Source organism: Lissotriton helveticus, chromosome 11 (genome assembly GCF_964261635.1).
Source record: "Lissotriton helveticus chromosome 11, aLisHel1.1, whole genome shotgun sequence".
NCBI classification, from domain to species: domain Eukaryota; kingdom Metazoa; phylum Chordata; class Amphibia; order Caudata; family Salamandridae; genus Lissotriton; species Lissotriton helveticus.
Window position 1 is genome coordinate 1155694542 of NC_136072.1, and position 21135 is coordinate 1155715676.

The window sequence follows — 21135 nt, forward strand, 5'->3', positions numbered from 1 at the left end:
TGGATCCTCCCTTTGAGCCCATTCACAAGGCCACATTACAGCACCTGACGTGGAAGGCCGCTTTTCTGGTAGCGATAACATCATAAGTGAGATCCAATTGCTGTGTGCAAAAGACCCTTATACTGTGTTTCACCACAACAGGGTAGTGTTAAGGGCTCACCCTGCTTTTTTGCCAAAGGTTATATCTGATTTCCATATTAATCAGTCAATCTCCCTACCGTCTTTTTATTCCAAACCCCGCGACTCCTGCGGAGATGTTGCTACATTCCTTGGACCTCAAAAGAGTACTTAAATTCTATCTGGAGGATACCAAGGGCATAAGGAAATCGGATCAATTGTTTCTGAATTATGGTGCCTTGAGAACAGGTTTCCCAGCCTCCAAAAGATCCATTTCAAGATGGATAGTGTCCTTTATAAAATTGGCTTACCAGTTGGCGCATAAACCCTTGTTGTTGTCTCCTAAAGCACACTACACTAGGGGAAAAGCGGCCACAGTAGCTTTCTTGCATGATGTTCCAATGTCAGAAATTTGCAAGGCTGCAACCTGGAGATTGGTTCACACTTTCACAAGGCATTATTGTCTAGAATCCGATTCCAGGGCTGATACTCAAGTGGGCCAGGCCTCCTTGAGGAATCTATTCGGCTAGTAATCTATCTATCCAGACTTAGTTATCTGAGCTGATTGGTTAATTTACCGTTATGTTTTCTTTGCCCGCAGGTGGATGAGTTGAGGCTCGCTATTCTATTCTAGTGCTTATGACTATTGTTGAGGATCCCCTGAAAGAGAAGGATTAGTTACTTATCTGTAATCCTAGTTCTCTTCCAGGAGTATTCTCATCAAAGTCATAAGCAACCCACCCACCTCCCCGGGCAAAGGATCATTGTGTTTTTTAATGAGATAATGTCAACTCTTTGTGTCATGGCTTTTTGAGTCACCGCAAAGAACAACTGACCTAACTGTCACCCCTGAGGGATTATGGGAATCTGGGGGTCATGACTGCCTTAAAGGCACGGTGCCAGTTTATCTCTATGTTGCTATGAGTTAGCTTTTCAGTCTTTGTTTCTGCAATGCAGCCTGGCAGCTGTATATGCTTTCAGTCCTATGTGAGAGTTTCTTCTGACTGCTAAGCATTAAACAGATTCAAAATATGTTTTGCTGCTGTTTTTCCTTTTTCTAATGTATGCTTTTATGATATAATGGGGAGTCCTTACAGCATTATTAAGCTCTGGTGTGTATAAGGCTGCAGTTGCTTATTATATATATATCTATATCTATATCTATATCTATATCATCACGAAACCAAACATGGCCCCCAGATTGATAACAGGGTTTAACAAATATCATAACAATCTTCGCAAAATCCTGTACAGGCACTGGCCCCTGATTAGGAATGACCCAACCCTAGGCCCGATTTGCGCAAAACGACCACAGCTAACCTTTCGGAGGGCAACCTCCATGAGACAGGAGTTAGTCAACTACGCACCATCACTGTCAAAGAACAAAACATGGCTGCAATCCCAACCAGGCTTTTTGAAATGTACCAAGTTTAAGGCCTGCAAACACGGACTCAACACCAGGACAGTAGAGTTCCCATTCAGACAATCACCCTTTGAGATCAAACAACACTACACATGCAAAACCGATTTTGCAGTATACGTACTCAGTTGCACCTGCAAAAAACTCTACATAGGCAGCACCATACATTCAGTACACCTGAGAATTCTTCAACACCTCAGAGCCATTTCCAATGATGATCCCGCATACCCAGTGGCAAGTCACATCAACGCCCACCACAATGGGAAAACTGAATGTTGGACTGGGCCTTCTGGCAGGTTCACCCCTCAAGTTTTTGCTTGTTATATGTGACCTGGGGATGGTGATTCCCCCTCTGAGTGCGTGTAGATGAGAGAGGCCTGCCCTCCCATAGGAATGCATGGGGAATGTGTGTGTCCCTGATGGTTACCGATGCGAGGGGGATACATGCTCGAGTCTGGTATGTGTGGACTCGTGTGATTGAATGCTGCAAGATGATGTATGCGGCGTGTGTGTGTCTAAAATGGAAGTGCCACTTCTAGACATGGGTGTGTGTTTGCAGTAGGTGAGCTGGCGCGTGATTGGCTGAAGCCGGCTGGGGAGCCTGGCTCCAGGAGTCTGTGTGGGTCTGCCCCGGTGGTGAATGGAGAGATTAACATGCTGATGTGGGGGAGGGGCTGCGCCTGTATCCTGTATGGGGCTGGGCTTTCCCCCACACTGCTGGCTCCACCCCCCTGGGGTGCGTATGACGACCCTAGCCTGACTGATGAATGGAAAGGGTGGCTTTGGAAAACAAGATACTCCCAAAACCAGCTGTGACTGGTTTCTCCCCCACCCAGCACCTTTAGACAAAGGAATTTCATGTATAAAAAGAGGCTGTGACCTCTTCTAAATCGTTCTTGTTCCCAACTTGAATCTACCAGGGGCGTGCTGCTGCTTGGGCTCAGGGTAAGGCTTGCCTCCCTGGGCCCTGCCCAGCTCCTAGACATCTGATGGCCTTTCCAGTGGAAGCCCACGAGGAGGCTCTGGGGGTCATTTCAGCTAGAGGGGGCGTCGGGGGCACATTGCCGGTGCCCGCCCCCTCCTGCCTGCGAGCCGATGTTCCACGAGCCCGGAGAGGCTCCACCTATGTCCATTGTCGGAGCCTCTGAGGCTCAGCCCCGTGTCCTATTTTCTCGAGCCCTGAGAGGCTCCACGTTGCCCTACTTTTCCGAGCCCTGAGAGGCTCCGCCATGCCTACTACCTCGAGCCCAGAGAGGCTCCACCTTGGTCCCTTGTCCTTTTCGAGCCTGCGAGGCTCCCACGATGCCCCTCAGCTGCCCAGCACTTCGTGGGCAGCTGCCACGTGTAGGTTTGTCGTGACATTGTGCGTCCTAGCCCCAGGAAGGCCAGTTGGCCCGTTGAGCGCTATTGGCTAATATTAATGTGATTCTGAGAGGTATTACGTGTTGCCCTTCTGATGGTGCCTCTGTTGTGTTATGTACCTTGTCCTTCCTTCCCTCCTGAATATCCAATGTCCCATGTATGTTGATCCTGGTTAGCGTGAGTTCTACTGCTAGTTCCATGAAGCTCCTGGTTGTTATGTGTTCTAGTATTAGTTCTAGGAAGCTCCCAGTTGTTATGTGTTCTCATGCCAGTTCCATCATGTGCATATTCCTGGCAGTGGTCCCATGGCCCTGTCCTGTATATAGTCCCTTGTACACTCTGCCCGTGCCCCTGGCAGCTTGTAAATTGCGTATTTATATCTAAGTGTGTTCTTCAATACAAAAGCTATTTTCATATACATCTGGGGTGGAGTTCCTTTTGTGGGGGGCCCAGGAGGTTGTTGCTGGGGGTGCGTGCGCAAATGCTTTACACATGACCTCCGAGATAGGCCTGACTGCTCGTGCCAATCTACCAAGGGGGTGAGCAGGGGTTGTCTTGGCGGGTGACTTCCCTACCCTAACCAGAAATGGTGATTTCTGCCTGGCCTTGGCGCAAGCCGTGGCCAACCAGGGATCCCATTTCTAACACTGAAGATGTCACATATTTTGTGATTGACAGTGTAGCTCAGAACCCCAGGGGAGGTAACAGAAAACAATCACTTAGAAGACTGGAATCTAAATACATCATCCAACTAGATTACAAAATCCCCAATGGACATAACGCAGATGAAGCCCTCTGGGTACACCTATGATACTGCACTCTAACGAATCGCCCTCATTTACTTCCCTTCTCAGACCAAATAACCCATTCTCTTGATAAAATCCTGTTTTACCATCTTATTTTTAAATCCACTTAGAGCACGTAACTTTGTAAATAGCAATCACTCACACACACTCACTAGCACAGGATCCAGGTCAAATAACTAGACCATCCACACAGTCTTGGCAACACACACCCGCGAATTGTGGCTCCAGCCTTTCACCCCTAGTAACACCAAGCCTTGAGGGTACCAACGTCAAACTAACCAATATTGTCTATCCACATACAACTCAACATGCATACACAGAGGTTTTGATCTGAAACTACAGTTCGCAAACGCCATCACAAACACTTCGGTCGCCCACAGGGGCAAGATCCCAGTTTTCCTAACTTCAACCTCTTTTGCCATCTGAGCCAACACACTCAATAAATACATTTTAAACGCTGAGATACACCTCGATAGCCAAGTGACTGACTCTTCACAAATCCGAGGCCACTGCTCTGACATAACGCACAAACACGAAAAACATAGACCATCAACCGCGGGAGATTCGCTCCATTAATCAAATGTCAATTCGGACCCGTAAACACAGTCCTAGGTTGCCGCTCGATATCCACGCAGCGCGCCTTCTCCTCTCATAACAAACATTTAACACACTCGCTACCTAGCATGTTCCACATGACTAACACCCGGATTGAGCAGCTTAACAAAGCCGCGCCGGCTGAGGGGATATGGTAACTAAACTACTAAAACGTTATGAATACAAGGGGGAAGACATCACATTAATCACAGCAGACAGAATAAACCCGAGCAACATACACACACGTAATGACTCACCTGTCATTTTGGCCTTACAGAAACCGCGTGCGCCGGCCCGTTATCATACAGCCAAATCACTCTTCTATGTCAGTCACTGCACGTAGAAGAATGTCTTACATCCCAGCTACAAGGGGCCAACATAACATGTACAAAGACACCACTCTTAAGGGTCAAGCCAAGACTATTGTGAACTCGTGTGCAGCAACATTCATTTTTTACAATACTAAATGTAAAGACTTATTTACATGCCTTTATTTTATTTTTTAGCATGACTTGCACTTTTCCACTGGACACCAACTTTTCCATGTCTATTGTATGTCACATATAACCGAGTCACTCACACGATCCTTAACGAGTTACTCTGCACTAGTATAAAAATGCTCATTATCATGGTGATGACAGATGAAGTGAACAAGGCGAACTTGTCTCCCGAAACGCGTCTGATCGTTATTTTGGATTAAAAAACCTTTGATTTCCATCCACGGAGTCGGTGCCTGTTCTTTCTAAACCAAACCAGGATTGGATATATATATATATATATATATATATATAGATTCCTGGCTCCACGCATATCGGAAACTAAGAGGCTTGTGACACGGATCGGATAAGCGGTGAACCGTGCTAGGACTGAAGCGGCTTTTCGGCGTCTGAGGACTTCGAGACTCGTTAGGTCCTGTGTTCAGGTGAGTCGCTCACTGTCCGTGCTGTATACACGCATAACTCTTATTAAGCCTTTGAAATAGCGGGCGCGGAGATTAAAAGGCTGTTGCGAACCCTTGGCAAAAAGTGACTCGTCTGGGCTCAGGCGGTGCCGTTTTTATTGTTGATAACAACAAGGGGTTCTCAGAACATTCTTCAACAGTGCATAGATTTATTCCTTTAATTACGCTATGGCATCAACAACAGACGTGCTGAAAAGCCGTGATGGACGAGCAGATGCGATGTTTGCCGACATGCCGGCAGCAATTAGTACCGGCCAACAGAACAAGGTGCAAACAACTGAGCAAAATGATGTTAAGAGCTTACTGAAAAAATTGGAAAAATTGCAGCGTAACGAACTTACTAAATGGTGGGAGCGTAAATCTCTTGAAAAATACAAAGAGGCAGGGAGAGTGCTCCTTCATTTGAAAATCCCAACCCACTGGTGATAAAGGAATGGGCGACTAACAATTTGGACTGTTCTATGAATATGGTCTGCATGTTAGTGAAATACGCAGAAATAGATCGGAATGAGATTGTGGCTCAAATTGATGTAATAATCGCTGAATTAAATGCCCTTGACCAAAAGGATCTGGTCAAAAAAGGTAGAGAAGAAATCCAAAAACGTTTGGACAAACATGAAAATGTAATAATGAACAGAAAATCACCAAGTTTGCGCGTGATAAGCGCGATTACGAGACTGGACGCATTTTCACATGTGCAAAACATTTCGATTCAGTGAAGAAATTAGCGACAAATAAAAACCAGCCACCATTAATATCTATCAATCAAGGCACTGATGCAGCGTCCAATTCAGGAGAAAGTTGTTTTTCGAGCAGTGTGGAGTCCATTCCTATTGATTTGCCAGTTACAATGGTTTATGAGCCTCCAAGTTTCAGTCCCTCTGAAGAATTGGGGTTTATGATCGAGGACCGTCGGCAAACACTCAGGCCGAGAATATCACGTGCACAACCCCAATCTCAAAACGCCGCCGGAGGACCAAACGATGTAAAGAAAGGCGGAAAGCGAGGCGGATTCAACAAAAGAAACTAAAAACTGAGGAGGGGAACACAGAAAAAGTGAATACAGCAGCTGTCAATACTGTGATTAATATGACTGAACTAGAATTAAACACGGCAGAACTCCAATTACTGGCCTTGGGACTTTCTTATTGTCCAAAAAAAGATTTTAAATATGTTCAATCTAGAATTGACGTCTTTAAATTCATTAGAAAGCTCAAGTTAATTAAATATCATAAATTGAAGAGTGTAAATTCTAGAGCATCAGCTATTGATGAAGTAAGTCAACCCAGTGCTGTTTTCCAGATTTCTGATGTTCCATTACTAAGAACTGTGAATGATTTGGCTGAAACGAATGATACGAGACTACTTAGCACTCAGGAGGATTTGTTGGGTATGGGCATTACTACGGGCAAGGCTGCCCAAACGCATTTTCGTCCACCTTCAACTTTTATGCCCTTCATGGCTAGAGATGCAATTGATGTATTTGGTGATTGTGTGGTTGATGATTTGAAGAACCTTCATAGAACTTGCCTGTCTAAAAATAGACATAGACAATATACTGGCATATGCATCAACGAAAATACCTCCCGGTAAAACACCGAATCGGTAAAACAGGCCGATACCGAACGCAAAACCATAAAACGCAATGCATCAAACAAAAAATCGGAAAAAAATAAAGAACCGCTAAAATCCTCCGCGGTAAATTACCGATTCGTTAAACAGACATTCGGAAATACCGAACCCCAAAGCATACTTCGGAAATACCGAATAGGCAATAACGAATCGAAATGGAATGCATGAACAGTCGCTAATACCGGAAATCCCTAAAATCGCTATTTAGCATGAGCAAAATAAGGGGAATCACAATCAGGAGGTAAAGTTAACAGAAGGACAGAAAAAAAAAAACTAACCCCATCAGCAGGTGCTGACAATCAGTAACCCTTCATAAATGCCCTGGGAAACCCCACATGTACACCAAAATGGCTGCCCTCTACGTGCTTGCTAGGAGGTGGAGGATCAACGCCCAGGCCCAGCGCAGGAGGATGATACAGGACAGGATCTTCAGGGTGCGCATCACTTTGCTGGGGCAGACCGAGGAACAGGTGTACGCCAAGTATAGACTCAACCGTGCCATGATAATGGACCTAATAGCAGACCTGGCACCATTACTGCAGCACGAGACCCGTCGGACCAACGCCATACCAGCCCATGTGCAGGTCCTATGCTGCCTGCACCTGCTTGCATCTGGAAGCTTCCAGGGGGTAATAGCTGAGACAGGAGGCGTGTCGCAAAGTGCTTTATCACGCTTCTTCCACCGGTTCCTAGAGGCCATGCTGACATTTATTAATCGCCACATCACCTTCCCCAGAACCCCCCAGCAGCTTACCCGCACCAAAAGGGATTTCTACCAGGTGGCACAATTCCCCCATGTCATAGGGTGTGTTGACTGCACGCATGTCCCCATCTGTCCTCCATCAGCCACCGAATACATTTTCCGCAACCGGAAATCATATCATTCTATTAATGTGCAGGTGGTGTGCAATGCCAAGTTCATCATTACGGACCTTGTAGCCCAATTCCCCGGGAGCACACACGACGCCTACATTTTCCGTCACTGTGGCCTCCACAGGCGCCTGATCAACGGTGAATTCGGAGAGGGACACCTACTAGGTACATATAGCTGCATCATCGTACTCCCCATCCACTCCATCCCCACATGTATAATTTCATTCATGCTGATTACCATTCTCTCCCCATCCTGCAGGTGACAGCGCATACGCATTGCGTGAATATCTCCTCACTCCCTATCTCAACCCAGCTACCCTGCAAGAGCAGCGCTACAACAGAGCACACATCAGCACAAGGAATGTGGTTGAGCGAACATTCGGCATCCTCAAGAGCCGCTTCCGAATACTGCACAAGACTGGAGGTGCCTTGCAGTATGACCCAGTGACCTGCTGCCAGATCATTGCTGTGTGTGCCATCCTGCACAACATCGCCACGCGCAGGGGGATACACATAGAGGTGGAGGGAGAGGATGAACTACGTGCCCAGCAACCCCCCCCACAACACCGACAGGCACATGTGCCCAACACAGCTGAAGGGCAAAGGAGGCGGACATACATCACACGGAATCATTTCTGAGACAGGTAAGAGAGTGACTTGACAACAGGAACAGATTTGCAAGGGTTTAATGGGCATGGACACCTGACTGGTGCAGAAATACGTAACACAAACATGCTGCTGCTGCAGTTAAATTAAAACTATAAATGTCCCTTCTCAGAACAGGTGACGCGTGCGGCACTTTGGTCTGGCCATGGTTACCTCACCAAGGACAGTGTGACTTTGCCACATGTTCACTTCCGTTTGCCGCGTACCCCCAGTCTCTTGTCCTGTGACTCCTCGGGTTCTACACGATGGGAGTCAGTGGCAGTTGCATTGCGGCCACTGCGCCTCCTCACGCTGGTGTCCGGCAGGGAGACGCTGCTGACACTGGAGGCTGCCTCACTCCCCTCTTCCGCTCCCAGACTGCTGACACTGGCTGACCCTGGCTGCAGTTGCTCCACTGCAGTGGTCACCCTCTCAAGGGCCTTTGCCACATCCCCACAATAATGTCCTAGCTCCACTTGCAGGGACACGGACCTGCGGGACAGCACAGCCGTGCTGTTGCACAGCTTATTGATGGCCTTGTTAGTAGTATTCACTGCCAGCATGATCTGCCTGTGACGCCGGCGCTCACTCTGTTGGCCTGCGACTATGGCACGTGTCAGTTCTTGCAGGCAAAGCTTGATATCTTTGTTGCCGGCAGATACGGCACTGGTGTGCTCACGCACAGCGCCAGTCATGTTGCCAAGTTTGTTGCAAAGTTTTGTCATGGTGAGTTTCACGGCACCCATGTGTCTCCCCTGCAGGCGCTGGACACGCAGCATCCGGGTCTCCACAACTCCGTACCCTTCGGACAGATCGACCGGTCTTGCAGCAGCCCGACCCGGGGGCACAACCCTCTGCCTGATGCGCTGTCGGCCTGCAGTTTGGCTGGTTGGAGTGACGACAGCCTGGCGTGGAACATTTGGGTGTGATGAACATTGATCTGACTCCATCATGGACAGGGCGGCAACATCTGCTCTGCGGCTCTGCGGAGTGGCCCGCACAGGTGGTGGTGGTGGTGGTGGTGGTGGTGTCTTGGACCGCGAGGATGGTGGTGGTGGTGGTGCTGGCTTGGACCGCGAGGATGGTGGTGGTGGTGGTGGTGCTGGCTTGGACCGCGAGGACGGTGGAGGTGTTGTCCGCCGTGGTGGTGAAGGGGAGGACATGACTTCAGCTCCCTGTGAGCACTCCGCATCTGACAACTCTGGCGTCTCCGAGATGACAAGGCGGCCACTGTCGTCAGAATCGATGGGGGATGCATCTGTGTGTGAAACAGTGCATAGTTATTATCATGGTATAGTATGTGACAATAGCTGTGGCATCTCACAATAAATTACTTTTTTGTGACTGACATTTGACCCTTGGCTGCTGTATTCATCTCTGGGCTCAGGCATGCACCCATTCATGTATTGACTACATCTCCCATGGTGCAACACAGTGGTGAGGGTGTGTGTCTAGGGCAACGCTACATGTGCACTGGGTCTGGCATGGGGGATTGGGCAGGGACTTAGTACACGCTGCATCGTTACGCTGCCATGCTTCTTACCTTGTCCTCCTTCCGCAGCACCTGAGGTGTCCAGACTTGTGACCCCCACAACAGCTTCCGGTTCTATGGTGGCCTCCACTAGATCCTCCAGGGCTGTGTTAGGCGTCACATTGGATGTGCCCCCTCCTGTGCCAGCAGCATCCTTGACCCTCTGCGCTATCCTCTCCTTGGCCCTCTTACGCAGGTCGTACCAGCGTTTTTTTAGGTCGTCGATGCTGCGGTGGGTGACTCCGCAGGCATTCACCTTGTCCTTGATGCGCAGCCACATCTTTCTTTTTTCAGCCTCTGGCACCTTCAGCGACAACTTTCCAAAGAGTCGGTCATGGTTGCTGGTCACACTCTCTATTAAGATTTCCAGCTCCTTATCTGAAAACTTCCGTTTTCGCTTTCGGGGTGTGTCCTTTCCATGCTGGGGGGCCTCCTTCTCCATCTTGTCCTGCTTGCCTTTTCCTGGTTGCTACTGGTTCTGTCAGGGTCCTCAGCTCCTGTGCTCTGCCTCCTCCTCTGTGCTACTCCGAACACTGAATGCAGCGTGGCTGTCCTACTTCCTGGTTGTGATGTCATCGGCCTGCTTCCGAAGCGTCGCGTAAATTTCCCGTTTTCGTTAATATCGAATCCGCTAATACCGGATTCACTAATACCGATTCGGTATTACCGATTTCGGTTTTTGCTACTCTCGCTGGCGTATAATCGTTATTTAATAGCGATTATTAACGACTCGGTAATTTTTAACGATTAGTTTGATGCATCGCGGTTTGCATGTTCATAATAGCGAGTCGTTATTTTTCGGTATTACCGACAGGTATTACCGAATGTTGATGCATATGCCCGATAGAGAACAACAATATTCACGCCTTATGGATAAAATTGGCAAAGATAAAAACATCTTTGTTAATAAAGCCGATAAAGGCGGGAACGTTGTTCTATGGCCCCGGGCAGCATATATGGATGAGGCTAAGAAACAGCTGAGTGACACTAGTTGTTACAAGTTGGTAGCCTTTCCCATTTTGCTCAAAGTTAAAGAAATGGTTCTAAAAGAACTCTTGCAGTGGAAAAGGGAGGGTTTAATTAATAAGGATGAATTCAATTTTTTTAAAACTGAGTTCTCTATTACTCCCACATTGTACCTTTTGCCTAAGGTTCATAAACAAGTCACCCCAGTACCAGGGCGTCCAATAATTTCTGCCCAAGGTAGTTTATTGGAGGCCATGTCAAAATACGTTGATTTCTTTCTTCATGATTATGTTACTAACCTTCCTTCGTTTATCAGGGACACTGGTCAATTTTTGGAAAAATTAAGAGGTTAAATGGGAAGAAGATGATCACTTTTTAGTGATGGGCATCTGTTCATTATATACCAGTATTGATCATCTGGCTGGTTTAAATGCTATAAGTCATTTTTTATCTGAAAGAAATGTCTGCTATAATGAACACACCAAAATGTTGCTGCGTATGACAGAACACTGTCTAACTAATAACTTCTTTATTTTTAATAAAGAATTATACCAGCAACTAAGAGGTGTTGCGATGGGGGCGTGCTTCTCCCCTAGCTATGCGTGTTTACACGTAGGCTGGTGGGAGAAGCACATCCTAGCTCAGACCCTCAAAAATGAGTTTTCTGACCACCTCATTCGATGGTGTAGATTCATCGATGACGTTTGTGTTGTCTGGAAGGGTTTCAAAGAATCTGCTTTGGAATTTGTGAGTAAGATCAATGAGAATCCACTTAATCTTGAATTCACGGCTCAAATTAGTAACATAAAAGTTGAATTTTTAGATGTTGAGATTTTTGTAGAAGAGAATGTCATCTGTACTAAACTACACAGAAAGATTACATCTGGCAATTCAATACTCCATGCCAATAGTGCTCATCCTAAGCACCTTATTAAAAGTATCCCTTATGGGGAGTTTTTAAGAATTCAAAGAATCTGCAGCAGAGAAGAGGATTTGAACATCTGTCTTACTGAATCTAAGAATAGGTTTCTCGCCGGAGGATATGATCCTAAAATTTTACATCTTGCATTGTCTAAATTGAGGAAAGGGTTAGCATCGGATGATGCTCCTCATTCAAATGAAATAACTATATCACCTGTTGTTCAAGCAAAACCTGTGGTGAGACTTATTATTACGTTCAGCAGTCAAGACAGAGAAATAAGAAAAATTGTCAGTAAACATTGGCCTATCTTAAAAACCGATCTGACATTAGTACACGAACTTGCAGCACAACCAACAATTACTTTCAGGAGAGCACCCTCTATGAGGGATACATTAGTTAGAACTAGTCCTGAGACAGTTAGTTCTGTTAACTGGCTAACAAAAAAGTTTTTTTTAAATGCAGTTCATGCCGTGCATGCAAGTTTGGGACAAATAAACAGACCTTTGTAGATCCTTTTTCGAACATGCCCAACCAAATTGCAGGCTATTTTACATGTATTTCGCAGTCTATATTTTAGAATGCAATTGTCAACTCTCCTATGTCGGCAGTACTAAACTTCCTGTGTTTAATCGTATTTTGCAGCACTTACGGGCAATCGTTAATTCGGATCCATCTTACCCGGTTGCCCGACATTTTAAATTAGTGCACAAAAATAATCTTCAGGATTTAAAATCCTATGTTATTGACTCGGTTCCGAAATCCATAAGAGGAGGAAATCGGGAAAAGAAACTACGTCAATTAGAGAGTCAATACATTGTACGTCTTAATACCAAAATGCCGAATGGGCTTAATACTTGAGAGGATTTAGTTAATTTCCTTTAAACTGTAAATTATAGTCTGCTGTTTTATAATCAGTTTGGATATGTTCCCATTATATATGATCATATTCAATCATTCTCTGAGATTCTGCTGTATATTCAATGAATTTACTTATATAATAAAATTTGGAGTTTTTTGTAAATATCTGTATGTGTGTATATATATCATTGTTGAGTTTTAGACAATATAATGTAATATTGTATTTATTGGTTTTATGAATTTCACCTAATATTGAAGAATTTTTATTGGTTTAACTGGGTTCTTAGTTTTGCTAATAATTTTCTTTGGCAGGGGTGTAATGAATTTGCCAATTATATGAATATTCATTGTGATTTGTATTCTCTACATATGATGGTTGTACTTTTGATATTAGAGACTCTGCTTAAGGTCTGCATTACTATTAGTTTCAAAGCAAACATTTTACAAGCTTTTGACGACATGTTTTGCCACATTTTGTGTCATATCTCCGCATCTGCTCACTTGACAAAACTAGGTTGGCAGTGGTTACTTTACTCGCTAGCACATTTATATTAGACCTTCTATAAATTTCCGTTCATCAGCTCCACATAGAGTACAACCTAATCCGGAATTAATATAATAATTATTTTTTCATATTTCAAAGCTACTAATTGTATATATGGACATAGCTATTTGAATGTACTAGTGGTACTGTCTTGCATGCAATGCATTATGGGTAGCGTGGATTTACCATATCTTCTGCAGGCTACAGTACCATATGTGACCAAAAGTTGATGCTCAATAGGGACCTCTAGGAGCAGCTTGCGGTACTGCACCTAGACAAGCAGTGCTGGTGCCATGCTCACTAGGGACCTCAAGGAGCAGCTTCCTGTACTGCACCTAGACATGCAGTGCTGGTGTCTTGCTCACTAGGAACCTCTAGGAGCAGCTTTCGCTACTGCACTGAGACATATAAATAATGCTGGTTCCTGGCTCACTACACAAGCATTTGCAATGCACTAGGTCTCGCATTACTGAAAGTATGAGCTATTGGTGTTGCATTATTATTGCTATGCCAATACCTCAAACTATCAGTAATGCAAGACCTATTGCATTGCAAATGCTTCTTTTATTTGTCGTCTAGTCTCACGATGTTGTAGTTTGGAGGAACCAATATAGTCTGTTCTCTACTTTTATATATCAATAGATCCATGCATGGCGAAAATGATTCGGTGAGTCATGATTCAGTTCAGATCACCACGTCTATCTCTTGGCTCAATATGAGTTTGGGGATTTCAGAGGCATGCTTCACTGCTGATAGTCAGTTGAGTAGTAGGCCTAAGAGCGTTTTCCCAGAATTTGTGTTGTGATGAAAGATACTCTCTTCAAGTTATGGATGTTGAACTTTCTATTTTTCGGTATGGATGTTCTACTTGCGTTGCTTGTAACCATTCCAATTTTGTTTTCGCCTTCCTTGCAGGGGAGACAAGATGAAACGGGTGTTAAATCGTAGGTTAGTTGTAAGGCTAGACTTTCATCATCCGATAAATACTTAAGTAGTTTGCGAAGGCGATCTTACCTATTTGACAGCAACATGGGTGAAGGTTTAGGCTTGCTTTGTAGTTTGAGTTTGGATTTTTTAATGAGCTTGAGTGAGGTGTAAAATGCTCTTCATTTCGAGAGTAGCATTTTGAATGTTCTGAGATGCGTTGTCGGTTTGAAGTTTCAGTGATTCTAAATCTGTTTGTGTTGACTGTGATGGATCCGAGAAGTCCTAGGGTTTTAAGCTAGGTGTGATGCCCTTGTGAATAGGGCTAGATTCAGACCTACCAGTAGTTCTTTTTCTATGCGGAGGGGTGACTAAGGGACCTTTTCTATGCGGAGGGGTGACTAAGGGACCTTTTCTATTTGGAGGGGTGACAAACTGACCTTTGATGGAGTTATGCGATGAACTCCACTTGACGAAATTGTGTGATACTAGGCAATTGGTACATTTCACTTTGCCTTATATTTCTTTATTACCTCATATGAGAACCCCTTAAAATTTACGAGTTCAGGATCTGTGCTGTACACAACCTTCTCTTGTGTTTTCTTTAATAAACTATAATGTTGTTCCAATTATGTAACAACCAAGGCTACACACAAGGTGCACCTGACAAATCCTTGCCTCTTGGTTCACTAACTAAATACCTTTCAATGGAGTGATCTGATCTGATCTGCTAAGGTAAAGCTCTTAAGCATATTAATAAAATACACTTTTTTTGAAGTTTGCAGAGAATTTATCATGTTTTTACATGTTTAGTGCAAGGTGTCTTTAAAACTAAAGGTGTTCCTAAAGATAAGTTGACTAGCACACAGTTTTTCTTCTTTACTGTTACTTTAGATAACATGTAACTAAAGTATGCCTGTTTGTTTCACAGCTTTCTAAATGTTCCTGCTCTGTCAAGTTAACAGCAGCCCAGTGCTTTTTTTCTTTGAGCCGTGTTAATATGAGTTGTACTTTCTTGATCTTGCCCAAAGAAGCACAAGAGCAGGAATTTGCAGCTGTTTTTAGTGGTTGTTGGGGACAAGAATAAACAAGAGATGCTTGTGCTGAAGAAGGGAGAAGCAGGAAAGTAAGGAGCAAACGTCCACTGATCTTGAATATAAGAAACTGAGACAATTAAGAGCAATGCAACTGCAGTTTGGAGGTGGAGGAGGGAGAGCAGGGATTTGACTAGGAGGAGCAGGGGCGCACATCCAGTCACAGAGATACAGACTTCAACCTCCCATTGGATGGGAAGAATCCCTTTGGTCACTCAGCGAATGACATACTAAATAGTAAAGAAAAGCATGGTCTTCGCTATGTCAATGAGCTTTATCTAGGCTATAATGACCAGACTGTAATCTTCTTCTATTCACCAAGGCTGTGTGTACTGCCATTTGTCTCAAGCCTTTTGCTAGCTCCTCCTCCCTGACCTCCCCGCCCAGTTCAAGAAAAAGAGTGGCAGCCCCAGTGTGCGGACCTGGCCATTGCCTAACCCAAAACATCCAGTGGCAATGCTGCCCACCAACCTTTCATGTCAAGATACACACTAGCTCATTGGAAGGGAATGCTTACCACCATGTCCACAGTGGTCCTAAATCATGCAAAATTCCTGTTTTCTGTTGTCAACCGTGCAGTACCCTAAGAATCTTATAGTTGTAAATGACAAGATTCCCCTTTTCTCAGTTAGCATCGTCTGAACCTCTGGGGTTCTGAAGCTCCTCTATAGTTGCTTTCTGTTAATAAATAGGTTGGAGGATTCTGCCACATTGTGGATCTGTAGGACCTTAATTTATCGAAAGGGAGCAGTTCTACCATAGACAGTAGTACAGAAGCTTGTCTTTGGCTCAGATGTTGGCAGCAATTCAGGACACCTGGTTGTGCTCAGCAAACTTGCAGTATGCATAATTCCACATACCTGTGCTTTTGGTTTGTCCTAGGAAATCTGCACTCCCTGTATGGGATGGTCACCTCCGGTTTCTGTGGGATTGTTCCTGAAACAGTTAGTGCTATTGTACTATTTTGAACCTTTGGAATGTTCATTTTGACCCCTATCTGGATGGCTTTGTCAGGTGTAGAAACCACCATCTAAGGACCTGGGTACTTACTGCTTTGCCTTCTGGACACTTTTGAATCTAGGGTTTATCCTGGCCTATCGGAACGACTGTCTGATCTTTTCTGAAAGTTTCAGCTCATGTGGGCATTCTGCATATAACACTTCTGAAAGCCACCTCACCTCGAGAGAGGTAGGGATTATAAAGGAGTGTCGACCTATTTTTTCTGCTCAGCAAACTTTATTGGTTGCATGGGCTATTTGGACTTCAGGCGTCTTGTATCAGCATGTTTCTCAAGATAGACTCTGACAGTATCACCAGCTGGAACTCTAGGACCATGTGTCTGGTTGCTAAAACAGACTTTTTTAGTCTTCCCATTTCTGCTTCCTATTTTGAGCTGATGGGCACTTGCTACTCTTCTGTAAGTAGGCAGCCCTCTTTGCTGCCTAAGACTTGCAGGTCTGACCACCAGAAGGATTCTCCAGAGTTCATATGTGGGCCCTCTGTAGTGATCTGTCAATAATTGCATTTTGGGACAGATAAGATGCATCCTGTTAGAGTTGCAACTGGTCTTCCTAGCTGCAGTGGCCTTTCCTAAGTGAGTCATTTCAGACTGAAGCCCTAGCATCTCCTTCTGCTTCAGATAGTCATAATTCACATGGACAATCATGCCTTCCTATTATTTTTATTAGGAACGCACAGTCACTTCTTACACTTCCCTGTCTGGGTCTGTGGGAGGGGATATATCTCTTAAGACTCTTCTTTCTGTGGTTCCATATGGCAAGGGTGTTCCTCCTGAAGGTGGTCAATCTGAACATATGCCTTCACCCTGCCCTTGAGTGGGAGCCAAAATAAACAGTGTTTGACTCCCATATTTGATGCTTGTGATTGATTACCTTGTTAAACTACCCCTCTGATCCCCTTCCCATTTCATTTCAACACCATGTTACAGAGCTTCTTCTGGGTGGATGGGGCCTTCAGTTCTTTGTTGGTTGCTTTCGTGATGGCAGGGCCTTGGGAGTTATTTTATGGCTCTCCTCTGTCCTTACTACAGTTCAGTAGAAGTTTGAGATACTCCGAAATGCTTGTGGTTCCAGCTTTGTTACACCGGGTGTGGTTCTTAAAGCTGCTGCACCTCCATTAAGGACAATTATTCTGTCCCCCAGAAATAAGGTTCTTGAGGAGATATGAAAGTGGTGACGTCAAAGCCTTTTCCTGTTCTGAGCATAGCTGCAAGTCTGTGAAATAACACTAAACACGCTGCTATACAGCATCAACCTGCTCATTTTCTAAGCACAGTAACAACATGTAAAAATCAAGCACAGAAAAAAGAAACACAAACATGTATTTGACAAAAGAATAAGGCAGGAAATAAGCTTTGATGGATTAAATTGGCATATGCCACTTTATCTAATGCAGACCCCAAAAGAGAATGTGACATCAGAAGAAGTCGGGCAGAGTAACCTGTAGATTAATCACTGCTGCAATTGAGCAAAGCTAAATGTTGCATTTCTTTGCTAGTGGAAAGTAAAATATGATGTTATGGCTGAATTGGACAGTTGCCTTTGTGATATATCTGCAGATGCCTCTTTCTATCCTTCTTTCAATTCTCTGCTCAGGTCAAAGGTTGACGGTACACAAAATAGAAGACAGCCTAAGTAAACAAAATACGTACAAAAATGTAATAGGTAGCTGTTAACAGTTTAATAACTAAAAAATCTAGTCGAAGTTAAAAACATTAATAGTAAGGAAGAAAAGAAGTATTGTATTTGAAAAACGTTTTTGCTCTTTTAAAGCTGTTTTTCTTAATGTTTGGTTTCTGTGTCTCCAGTGTATTTCAATATTCTTTGTTTTTGTTCCAGAAATTCAATCCCAAAATCTTAAAAAAAAGGCAAAAGAATGGGAGTTCAGCAAAATCAAGTAATCCGTACTGCTGCTGTGCTGTGGGTAGCAAAGACCGGTCTCTCTCTGTCTGGGTGAGTTGTCTTTGTTATTCTACTTGGGTAAATGAGAACTGTGTGCACTACCGTCCTGTGAAGATTTCTCTACCTTCTTCAACTTAAAGACTGACAACATCCGGAATGATCTCCTCATTGATCCAAGTCTTTACTCTAACCCTCACAGTAAAACGCCCATTGAGTTAAAAAACAATGCTTGGTGGTCATCCTTTGAAATGTATTCGGAAGAAAAAATTGCCAAGATTCTTAGCACACTGAAGCCTTCCAATCACCTCACTGACCCTCTACCCACAAACGCCGTAAAGGACTTGATCCCATTACTTCTCCCCTTATGGACCAAAATCATTAATAGCTCACTTCAACAAGGATGCATCCCGGACTCCCTCAAAGTGGGACAGGTCTCGCCTATATTAAAGAAACCCACAGTGGACCCATCCGAGTCTTAACAATTATCGCCCTATCACCAATATCCCTACCCTGGCCAAACTCCTAGAAAAAAACGTACACCTTCAACTGACTAAACACATCGAGCACTTTCACCTCCTCAACCCATACCAATCAGGTTTCCGAGCAGGCCACAGTACTGAATCAGCCATGACCCACATTATTGATGATGCACTTCAAATACTTGATCAGAATGGTTCTTGCCTCCTCATACTACTCGTTCTCTCTTCAGCCTTTGATACGGTCAAACATGAGAACTTACTTGAACTGTTGAATCTCAGAATGGGTATCTCAGGGACAGTTCTCAAGTGGTTCATCTCCTTTCTGCACAACAGGACCCAAAAATTCAGGATCAAGAATACCATGTCCACTCCAGTTCCTGTAACACTCTGTGTCCCTCAAGGATCCTCCCTCTCCCCTACTCTGTTTAATCTAGTCATGGAACCACTTACCGCACTACTCCAAGCATCTAATGTTCAATTCCACATGTACGCAGATGACACCCAGCTCTACCTCAAAATACACACCCTCGATGACATCAAAATACTCAACACAACGCTTAGAAACACACAGACCTGGCTAGCAGAGAATCACCTCAAACTTAACGCGCTAAAAACAGAATTCCTCCTAATAGCACCTCCCACCAAAGTCCCCATCACTCAGGACTGGCTTAATCATCTCACTGCTCTCAACATTCAACTTACTATTGTGGACTCAGCGAAATCTTTGGGCATAACCCTCGACGGCAATCTCAACATGCATCATCACATCAGCAATGCAACGAAGGGAGCTAATTTCCATATCAACACATTGCGTAATTTGAAACCTTTCCTTCCTCCCAAGGATTTTAAAACTGCAGTCCAAGCCTTAGTCATCCCTCGAGTGGAATATGGAAGTGTTGCCCTCTGTGGTCTCCCCTTATCGACAATCGCACCACTAAAAGCCACTATTAATGCTGCACCCAGGCTTATCACAGGCTCGAAAAAACGCTCACACATCACTCCTGATCTAAAAGCTTTGAACTGGCTGCCCTACGAAGCCAGAATACATCTGAAAATCGCCTGTATGACCCACAAAGCTTTACACCACAATTACCCCAGCTATCTCGCTCAGAAACTGACAATCTCTGGTGGCTCAAGAGCGACAAGAAGCGCAGACAATCTTCTTTTGAAACCTCGGAGATTTCACAAGAAAAAAACGTATAAACGCTCCTTCTCAGGAATGGCGCCCAGGATATGGAATGCCCTCCCACCAGAAATCAGACTTATCTCATCCACGATATCCTTCAAAAAAGAAGTAAAAGCTCTCCTCTTAGCTAAATTTACCTGAACTTTTGACCATTGTAATCTTGTATCTCAGTACTCTTCCTCCTGAGACTTCGTATATTGTATATTGGATGTATATTGACCTCCTGTGCACTGATGCTTCTCTTCCAGGGGATACTCATAAAAGTCATAAGCACTGAATAGTCCCGCCCACGTGCGGGACCCCGGAGCAATAGCCAATAATATGCATATATCTACATATATGTGTATAAATACATATAAATACGCATAAAATAACCATATATATATATATAGATATATAGATAATATGCATATACATATACATATGCAGCCCAATATAACCATACTAGGCTCAAAAAACCGCCACAATTGCCTGTAAAATCTTTACATTTGCTAAATAAATACATATAAAATACATTATATGACAATGCAAAGAAGAAAACACTGCCTTGGTTTTCTTTGAAACACACAACCTTTATTTTCAAAGGTAAAAACAGGCAGGATCATAGAGTCAGCTTTAGCCTAGAAAGGCTGCATTGTAACAACAGAAAAATCTGGCGCCGTGCCTTTAAGACCTCTGTGAGCCTCCAGGCTCCCATCATGCACCACAGGTGACAGTTAGGTCAGTTCTTTTTTCCGGCTCCTTCTGTGAGGATCCTGGAGCATTGAGCTCGCCAGTTGGTGATATTTTTTCACTTTCTTCTGGTATTTCTCAAATTTTTTCGTCTTCACTCGACGTCTTTAGTCATTATCTGACTAATCCAACAATTTTTTGCTGTTTTTTGGCTATTTTTCCAGTCATAATGCCGGCCTTATTTGTCAAGTGTCCGGCCTGTGGTAAAAAAAATGGCCAAGACAGACCCTCATTCGGTCTGTGTAGCTTGTCTACCATCTTCTCACAAGCCAGAACTCTGCTACCACTGCAGCAAGCTGTCAAATAGGACTTTGAGAGAGAGAGAGAAGAGCAGGCTTCAGTCCCTGCATGACAGAGGAGAAACTGTGAGTGGAAGAGAAGAATTTCATTCCAGGAAGCCTTCTTCTCAACACAAAAAACGCAAGGACAGAGGGGAGAAGAGAAAACATCGGTCTCCCTCAACTTCGAGGGACAGATCTTCTTCTAAGGTACCTGTGTGCTCAAAATCAGCATCGAAATCACCGTCGCGGCATACGTCGACGTCGAAACATCCCTCGCCGTCGAAGAA

The 21135-nt window shown here is 44.4% G+C and overlaps 1 protein-coding gene across 2 annotated transcripts in view; it reads left to right on the forward strand.

The window, feature by feature from the left end:
* Nucleotides 1-21135, forward strand: part of HIRA (histone cell cycle regulator) — a 383198-nt gene that overhangs the window by 205641 nt on the left and 156422 nt on the right. For both annotated transcript variants that reach the window (XM_078667954.1, XM_078667955.1), the window contains exon 9: nucleotides 18108-18221. In XM_078667954.1, the coding sequence (XP_078524080.1) occupies nucleotides 18108-18221 (114 nt within the window). The remainder of the gene's footprint in view (nucleotides 1-18107; nucleotides 18222-21135) is intronic.